General features: G+C 55.5%; 1 protein-coding gene across 1 annotated transcript in view; it reads left to right on the forward strand.

The window, feature by feature from the left end:
• Nucleotides 1–3,124, forward strand: part of STK40 (serine/threonine kinase 40) — a 43,181-nt gene extending 40,057 nt beyond the window's left edge. The window contains exon 11 of the mRNA XM_081307546.1: nt 804–3,124. Within this exon, the coding sequence (XP_081163672.1) occupies nt 804–1,022 (219 nt within the window). The 3' untranslated portion in view covers nt 1,023–3,124. The remainder of the gene's footprint in view (nt 1–803) is intronic.
• Nucleotides 3,125–9,314: the final 6,190 nt, after the last annotated feature.

A 9,314-nucleotide genomic window follows, 5' to 3' on the forward strand; every position in this document is an offset into this window, starting at 1 on the left:
CGAGGCCTGAAATACACTGTAAGCACCTCTTCCCTTCCTGGCCTACCTTGGCAAGCAGTGGGCGGGCAGGAGCAGGAGGATCCATGCCCGGGACCACAGCAAAGCATCTAGGCTAGGCCCTTGAGAAGAGAAAGTTTCAGGCCTACCCTCCACCTCCCACCTTCCCTGGGCTGTTGAGCAGCTGAAATCATCGTCACTAGCACGCACCAAGTGCCCACCCCTGTATGTCTCAGTCAGCCCTCCCCACGGCCTATGTTCTTATCCCGTTCCCAAGGGTAGAAGTAGGCTCAGAGAAAATGATTTCCCCAAAGTCACACAGCTTTGAAGAAGTTAGAGCTGAACCTTGAACCCAAGTCTGACTCTAAAGCCCACTTCCTCTGTGATGACTGGTGCAGTTTCAGTCACTGCCTGCCTGTGTCTGGGGAGCCCAGCAGCAGGCCCCATGTGTAGGACTGATAGAAACACCCCGGGCCTTGCTCTTACCCGTGTCTACACTGGCCCCTGTCAGGGCTCAGAGAATGTTTGTGAGGGGAGACAGCCACTCCCCTCACAGTGAGGAAGCTAATGTCACCTCTCTTGGGTGAGTAGGAAAGGGCACAGGTGTGTGCTGAAGCGATGCCCAGGGGCAGCCAGCAGTGTGCCGTGCCATCAGCCAGAGGCCGACACTCGGACCCACACATGGCTCCAGGCTCAGTGGTGCCCAAAGTGCGGTGTCTAGGAAGGACCTCAGGAGCCAGGTGCCATACTCACCCTGTCTTCTCTCTCTGCTGCCCTCTTTGTTTTGGTCCCTCTGGGCCTCACAGGCAAAGGTGACAGAGGAGTGCTCTCAATACGAGTTTGAGAACTACATGCGGCAGCAGCTGCTGCTGGCCGAGGAGAAGAGCTCCATTCACGAGGCCCGGAGCTGGGTGCCCAAGAGACAGTTCGGCAGCGTGCCACCAGTGCGACGGCTGGGCCACGACGCACAGCCCATGACCTCTTTGGACACCGCCATCCTGGCACAGCGCTACCTGCGGAAATAGCAGCCTCAGCCAGGGGCACCAGCCCCAGCACCACCTCTTCCGGCCCCCAGCCCTGTTGAGGCTGGGCCCTATAGTGCTGGACTCTCCCAGGCTGCAACAGGGATAGGGCAGGGACAGGGACAGCCCAGGTCACATGTGGGGTCAGCAGAGGTACCACGAAGCTACCTTTTGGAATGATTGCTTGATTGTTTGGTTTTTAAATCTGAGAGGCCTAGATGACTAATCTGCTTTTAATCATGACATTTTAATCTACCTCTGTCTCTAACCACGCTGTCTCTGGACTGAGCGATAGGAGGAGGGAGCCCACCCACTCCCCCAAGCCCTGATCCAGCTGGCGTCTGCCCGGCTTGGGGGCTACTGCTCCCCACAGTCAAATAAGCTGAAAGTGCAGCTCGCTGCTGGCTCCCAGAATGAGTGCCACCCCCCACTGCCCAGTCCCCCCAGTCTGCACCATCCCTCCCTTCTGACCCCCGGCCCCTCAATCCGAGCTTTGGAAAACCTTCACCTCATCTTATTCAAATATATTTATTTTTTTACTGAAACCAAGTTCTCTCCCATCCTTAGGTGGCTCAGCCCATGGCCAATCCCTGTCCCCAGCCTGGCTGGACAGCAGGGGTCCATGGCCCACATGTGGGCTCCCTCCACACCTCCAGGCAAAGAGGGGTCCTCCTTGCTGGACCTCTCTGCTCCCAGCCCACTGGGCTTGTGTCCAGTGATGGGAGTTCTTTCTAAACTTGGCTTTCTCTCATCTCAGTAGCTTTTCTGAGGTGTTGCACATGCGTGTTAGCCCTGCTTCCTTCTCTATCCTTCATGTGGTACCAGGTAACATGGAGCCCAATGTGAAGGGAGCCTGTGACCGGGCTGGGGAGGGTACTGTGGGCCTGGCTGGGGACAGGGCCCTGTTTGCATGCTGTCTTGCCTCCACCCCTGGTGTTCGGAGAATGAACCGTGGGGTGTCTCCCCTCCCACCTTGCCTCAGTAGATGGTGTGTCTCCCCCGACAGACCCTGGCCAGGGGCCTCCATGGGGTGGGAGGCTTGTGGGGAGAATTGCAGGGGTTGAGGACCTGCCCACCTGGCCTGAGAACAGCCCTGCTGCCTCTTGAGCCGAGATTTTGAAGTGGATGCCCGTCTTGCCAGAAATGCTGTTCTCACCAGAATGCCCTCCTCTCCCCGTTTCCCTCATTGAACCTTGGCTCTTTCTGGTGCCAAGCAAAGACCCTTCCCCAGAGGCCTACCTGCCGTGTATCCTCAGAGAGTCTGAGTGTCCCCTTCGGGCAGCGTAAGGCCCTTTCTACCTGTCTTTGCTCCCCATTGGGGATGCAACAATGTTTCCCAGAGTGTGAGCTGTCCACCCCCCCAACACAAGGGGGGAAAAAAACTGACTCACTGTGAGTGACCTTGGGCAAGTTCCCAAACCTCCTCGTGCCTCAGTTTCCCCATCTGGAAAAAATGGGGCCACCTCTTGCCAGCAGTAGCAGGGCCGCCCACGCCCCTTCCTTCCCATGCTCCCAATCCAGCACTTGGGCGCCTTGTGCCTCTGCCTTGGTGGGTCTGTGGGAGCCCACCTGAGCTCAGCACTTACTCCCTGAGCACCCAGCTCTGCCTCTAGCTCAGCCATCCAGCCGCTGAGAGCCAGGGCATGGTGCTGTGGGGTGGGGAGGCCTCTTTTCTATATTTATTTGCTAAAGAAAATTCTCCTAAGGGAGCAGAAATGTTAGTCGGCCTGGGCTCCCAGCCCTGTGACTGTCCTCCAGTGAGGCTCTGAGGCCTGGCCAGGGCCTGCCTTGGCAGGGCCTCTGCCCAGCAGCCCCTTGGGCCTGCTTTCCATGTGTGATTTGTCTCCTTTTCAAAGCAATATCCTCAGGTCTGCAAAACCCTAGCAGACAGACTGGTTCCTTCCAAGGTCAATCTCGTCTGGTTACACTTCTTCTGGTGAAACACATGAGAGGAGATCGGGTCTGCCCTCACTGGTGTCACACACTGGGAGAAGTTCTATTGTAAAGAAAATGAAAAAAGTCACAAAAAAGTTTGTATAAAGACATATTTTTGTACTACATGGGGACTCTTCCTGCATGTCAGCAATAAAACTTCCTGATCTGGAGCCACTGTGGCCTGTATGTCTGCCATTCTTGCCCTGCTCCATGCCTCCCTCTCTGGCCCCCACCCCACCCTGTCCCTTCCCATTCCAGCAAGGCAGGTCCTGGCAGCTCTGGGCTCTGCTAGCAGGGGCACCCTAACCCCAGCCAGCAAGCAGCACCCTGTGTTCAGGTGGCCAGAACAGGGAGGGGACTCGGTACAGCCCCCATTCTCCCAGGCCTTTGTCCAGCCTCTAGCTAAGTCTCGGGATGAAAGCTGCCTGCTTGACCTGGCCAGGCAGGAGGGGTCCCAGAGCCTCTGCAACTGGAGAGTTCTGATTCTTTCTGTCAAAGACTGGTGTGGCCAGAAAGATTGCCCACATGTCCATGCCTGTCCAGGGCAGCTGGGATTAGAAGGGCCAGACCAGGCCTTTTCCTGCACCACCCTCCCTGCCTTGCCCTCCCCTCCGTAGGAAGCCCAGGGGGTTCCTTCCTTCCGTGCTTCCTTCCTTCTCGTGCCTAAATTTAGACTGTAGATTGTATTTCCTGAGCAGTGAAGCTAGAGGTAAGCCAGACCCTCCCTCCGCCAGACCCTCACCCAGGCCCAGCACAAAAGGGGCAGATCCTTTCTGGGCAGGTGTCTAAAGCAAGAGATGCTTCCCCAAGAGGTATGAAGGCCCTGGTACCTGCCCTTGCTCCAGGACAGCCCCTCTGCCACCAGTCCCCTCGCCCCATGTCTGCCGACAGCCCCTCTCCACCCCAGCAACCCAGGTGTCTTTGGTTCCACCTGTTACCTTTGGTCCATACCCTGCTTGTCCTGGATACCCACCCTGTCGGGAGGTGCCGTGGCTCCCATCCCACCCCACTGCACCTGGACCTGAATCCACTCGCAGTCCCACTCCTGCCTTTCCACCCCTCCAGTCTCAGTGTGCAGATGGCTCCCGGGCACCTACACATGCCAGGCTTATGTTCAGCGACACAAGGCTGCAAGTCCCTTGCAGGCAGGGTTTTGTCTTGCTCACCCCTGTGGCCTCGGCATGAACTAGGCCTGACACAGTGGCACACACAACTGTGGATTTATTGATCAGAAAAGGGATTGTTTGTCTTCCCCAAGTTATTACTGGGCTCCCTGGAAGCAAGGTAGGTACCCCAAAGTGGATGTGATCGGCCTCCTCTGCTCCTGAGAAGTCAAAACAAAGTAAGAACTGAGAAGTTTCCATCCCTTTTGGCCACCCCCGGCCTCCAGGGTCCTAAGGGAGAGCAGTTTCAGAGAAGCCAGACTTATTGCCGGCCGAGCTGTCTAAAGTGGGAAAGGAAGTGAGGAAACGGAGCCCTGGTGGCTGAGCTGTCCCAGCTCCAGAGCCAAGTCAGCCTGTATCTGTCTCTCTTCCCTGGCCACCCCAACCCTGCCTTGAATCAGCCCCCAGTCCCTACTCCAGTATTAACCCTCTCCTTCCTCCTTCTCTGGGCTTTGGCACAGGCACCAGCCGGCGGCCAGAATGTGCCTTCTAAATTCCTCACAGCCCTCCAGTGGCTTCCGCCCCATGCAGGAATCCAAAGGCCCTCATGGCTCCATACTGAGGCTCCCGCCTGCCACCTCCTGACTCCTCACCCCTCTCCTTCACCTATTCTGTCCCTATCGCACAGGGCTCCCATCCCAAGCCGGCACAGCTTCCACCCCCGCCTTGGCACTGGCACCCTTTCCAGAAATCTCTTCCCCCAGGTATCCACCTGCACAGCTCCCACCCTTTTGGCAGTTTGCTGCTCAGAATGTCACCTCAGATCCTTCCCTCGCTACACCTACCTGGTCTTCTGGAACCCTTATTTGTTGTTCACTGTGCACATCAAAACCTGACCTGCCACTCAGTGATTCTCCCAAACTCAATTGCTGAGCTGCTTGGAGGACAGCAAGAATCTTTTCTGTCATCTACTGGAGTTGGGTGTACGGAGTGCAGTAGTCACCACAATGACTTGGGGTCAGTGCTAGCATTTAGAGGGTGGGGGCCAGGGATCTCGGACAACCCCACGAGGACACCAGACTCTGCAGCCTGCACAACATAAGGGGAAACCTGTTTATAATGACCAGAGCCAGGATCCAACTCCATCGCACACATAGACAAAGGGCACAACATAATAAATGTTGAATTTTCTGGGAATCTAACTGCTGGGTAGAGTGGGGGAAATTCGTACTTTACATTGTTCAGAACCTTAGCCAGGTTCAGTTCACACGACACAACTGCAGTATTCCAGCATCTGCCTGCATACAGGTGTCGCCCTCCAGCAAGGGGTCATTCCAAAAATCCACATCATTCCTTTTTATTTTCTGTCACAGGACAAAAAAAAAAATCCATCATACATTTTAAAAATATATTTTTTAATTGTTGATGGACCTTTATTTTATTCATTTATTTATATGCAGTGCTGAGAATCGAACCCAGTGCCTCACACATGAGGCAAGCTCTCTACCACTGAGCTACAACCCCAGCCCCATCCTACGTTTTTTAAATTAGATGTTAAGGTTGGTATACTAGCCATGGTCTTCATCTCAGGAGCTTCGCTTTCCTCCTGTCAAATGGGATTTGTGCTGCGAACCACACAGGGAGCATCAGGCACCAGGAGGGGACTTAGTATCCATTTCTATTCCTTCTCCTTGTACCCTGGTCTCAGCAGCTGTCCTGGGCATTGGGGGAGTGGAAACACGCAGAGCACTGGGCAGGCCCCAGGAAGCCCTGTGTGAGGCCCCTTCTTGCCTTCATCCAAAACCCACCATTGTGGTTGGGGGAGGACCAGTGTCAGCAGCAGAGCAGCCAGAGCCAGCCCCCGCTGGGCCACGGGGGAGGGAGCAATGCTTTGCTTTGGTCCCTGAACGTGCTACGCACCACGAGGCCCCTCCCCACAGTCTGGATCTCAATCCCTTTGACCTCCCATGGAGACCTGTCTTTCCGGTTTCCTCTTAGGAGCGTACTGTGCTTTACAAAGTGACAAATCCCAGTCTCCCAGGCAGATAGGAGAGAAGTAGCCAGCAGGAGGGTAACCTGACGGGCAGTAGCTAAATTCTGGGGAGACATGGGAGGTGGTAGGAAGGAGATTAGCACATGGATATGCAGGCAGGAAATGAGCGAGACAAGGCCCCTGACAGACATGCAGAGGGATCCCAGCCACAAGACTGAAGCAGTGGCTGAGCAGATCTATAGGCAGGATGGCAAGGGAGGAGAAGCAGGCAGGGACAGGCAGGCAGCCACAGGGCAGATGGACTGTGCAGATGACACTGGTTGAAGGTTTCAGGCACCTTCCCCAGGGCCTCCAGGAGCCACCCTGTCTTCTCAGAACCCTCTAGGGCAACACTGCCACTTCTCCCACCAGGCCTGGCTTGGCTCTATGCATCCCCCTATGGAAGGTCACACTCTGGACACTGTGTGTCCCTCTGTATAGGGACCAGCAACTGTCAATACTCACCTTATTCCAGCATAGCCACCTGCTTCCCCAGGGCTGAGTCACACCTGACCCATGGCAAACACACACATCCCATGCCAACCCAGACACAGACACGCCTTTGCCTACGGGTAGAGGTGCACAGAGCTCTGTACAGCACAGAGATGAATGGCAACAGCTTTACAGAAACATATCCTAGGCTTTGCACCTGCACACATCCAGACAAGCGTGCATGTTCACACTCACAGAAGCACAGGTAAGTGCCACATAAACCGAGGTGCATACCCCTCAACGCACGTGGTTATACAGCAAAGCCACGGCACACACCAATACTCAAGTAGATGGCGGGTACTAAACATGTCAACACATTCCCAACAATAGAGCAACTATACTATCTGTGCCATCAGCCCGGCACTTGCATGCCTTGAAGAGGTAGGACATAAACCATGGAAACCTACCAGCATCGCTGACAACGTCACTGTGTTGCCCAAGCCAAGGTTCAGATTCTGGCCGCATTTTTTTTTACCGCTCAGTCCCATGTAACGCAGCTGCTCATGTCCTTGCTCTTGCCTGTTTTTTCTCCCACTTCGCTGGACTTTTGCAGGTAACCTCCACCCCTACCCAGAGTTGGGTGTGGGGGGTTCATGCTGTAGACAGATTTCTTCTCTCTCTACTCTTCCACCCTAGATGATCCACCACTAATTGGGTGTTAAATCTATCTTGTTTCCTGACTGGAAATGGTACCTGGGTCTTGGGGTTCCACCTGCCTCTGTGACCCCTCCACCCAGGTATATAATGGGCACCTCAAATCTAATATCTAACATGAAATTCTCACTTTCCCCAAAACCTGCTTCCCACATCAACTTCCCTCCGGTGCTTGGGCCCAAGATCAACACTAAATTCTTCCCTCCCTCATGTCCAAGTCCACACAGGAACTCTCTTCTAAACACCACCAGTCTCCTCTCTCTCCTCTGCCAGCCATCCCAATCGGGGGCCCTGGCAGTCACTTGCCTGGATGGCTGCCAACCTGCTCACTGCTGCCTCCATTCTTGCACCCCTGTGGCCCTCCCTACCCCAGTCACCACAGGGATCTTCCCAAATATCATGGGACCATGACACCTGCTTAAAGCTCTCCAGACCTCCTCACTACACTTATCATCAAAAGCAAGCCCCTGCATGGTCGCCCTCTCTGTCAGTCACTCTCCCATGCCCACAGGTGCCCATACTGGTTTTTTGGTCCTGTGAGCCCTTTTCCCTTTTTCCTGCTGGGGATACTCTCCTCCAGATTCTGGCTTGGCTGTCCCCTTGCAGGATTCAGGTCTCACTTCAAATGTCCCTGTGCCAGCACCCCCGTGTCCTTCACCCCATCCCCCTCGCCCACCCTCCTGTGCACACTTCACAGTACCCAAGACTATCTCCTCCATGCGTTCTTCCCAATTTAGTGTCAGCTCCGAGAGGACAAGGACTGGTGTCTTGTTTACTGCCAAATCCCCATTTTGAGGAAGGGCTAGGCACACACTCTCAGCAGTTGTTGACCACGGGCTGTGTCAGTTTATACACAGGCATGCCCACCCCCGCAAACAGATTCAAGCACTATTAAATGGAAATAGGCAACCACACAGATGTGGGCAGAAATACCTCCAGGCCACCTCTTGAAGCCGAGTGAACAGTCACAAAGACATCCAGGTGGGCGTCAGTCCTAGTCACTTCCCCATCTAGATCTGCCCTCTACTTGAACCCAGTCTCAGGAGTGGTGGAGTGGGGGTCTGCGGCCTGGACAGGGAGGGGGTCGATGGCCCACAGGCCTCAGGCAGGGCCTTCAGCTATGTCTGCAATTTCCTCTCCCCCTTCCTTCCCTCCTCCTTTCTAAGGCTCCCGCCAAGAAGGCCTCCCCCTCACCCCAGCTCCAACACCAGGGGGGGAAGCTATGGAGCAGGGAGGAGGGTACTGGGCAGAAAGAAAGAAGACCCCAGCTGCAACACTAATCACACATTGCATGCACACACCCCGAACCCAAATGGAGAAGCATGTGTGTGTGTCCAGGCAGGTTTGGGGGGTGGGGGCATGCATTCTGCCACAGGGGTCTGTGAAGAGGAGCCCAAGAGCTCTTTTGCACAAGCAGAGGCCCCATGCAGGGTTTGGGTCTGCAAGCCTGGCCCCAGCCTGGCTCAACAATCCAACAATCATTAACCCTGCGCGACCAGATCAGAGCTGGGCCAGCTGGACACACTCATGCCTGGGCCTCGGGAGGAGGGGCTGAGAGCCTCCTTCCTTCCAAGATGGTTGAGGGCCTAGAGGTGCTGGCGACCTCTGCCCAGGTCTGGGAAAGATCGGGGAGGAGGGGCAGTATTCCCTGGATGCGGGAGGGAGCTTGGTCTGTCTGAGACCCCTGAAAGAAGTAGGGGAGAGGGAAATGGTTTGCAGCCTTAGTGCTAGGGTCAAAGAGCTGTGGGTTCAAAACCTGACCATCTGGTGAGGTTCTGGGGCCTCTCCATGACTCTGCTTACTTTATCTGCGAAGTGGAGATAATGATACTCGCGTTCTAGGGTTGTTAGGAATAAATGGAGGACGTGTAAAGGGTTGAGCCCGCTGCTTGGCACCGAGGCAGAAAAGCGCGTTATTAATAACAGTTATTGTTGTTGTTAGTGGTGGCCTGGGGGCGGCCCCTGCCCGCGGCCTCCCCAGCGGCTTCCTGTGGGGGAGCCGACCGCCACCCCTCGGCGGCCGCGCGCTCCTCTCCCCTTCCTCTGCGGCGCCCTTCCTCCGCCTCCCGGGCCGCCCCGC

The sequence above is a fragment of the Spermophilus citellus genome (genome assembly GCF_964194105.1).
Source record: "Spermophilus citellus genome assembly, chromosome: 9".
NCBI classification, from domain to species: domain Eukaryota; kingdom Metazoa; phylum Chordata; class Mammalia; order Rodentia; family Sciuridae; genus Spermophilus; species Spermophilus citellus.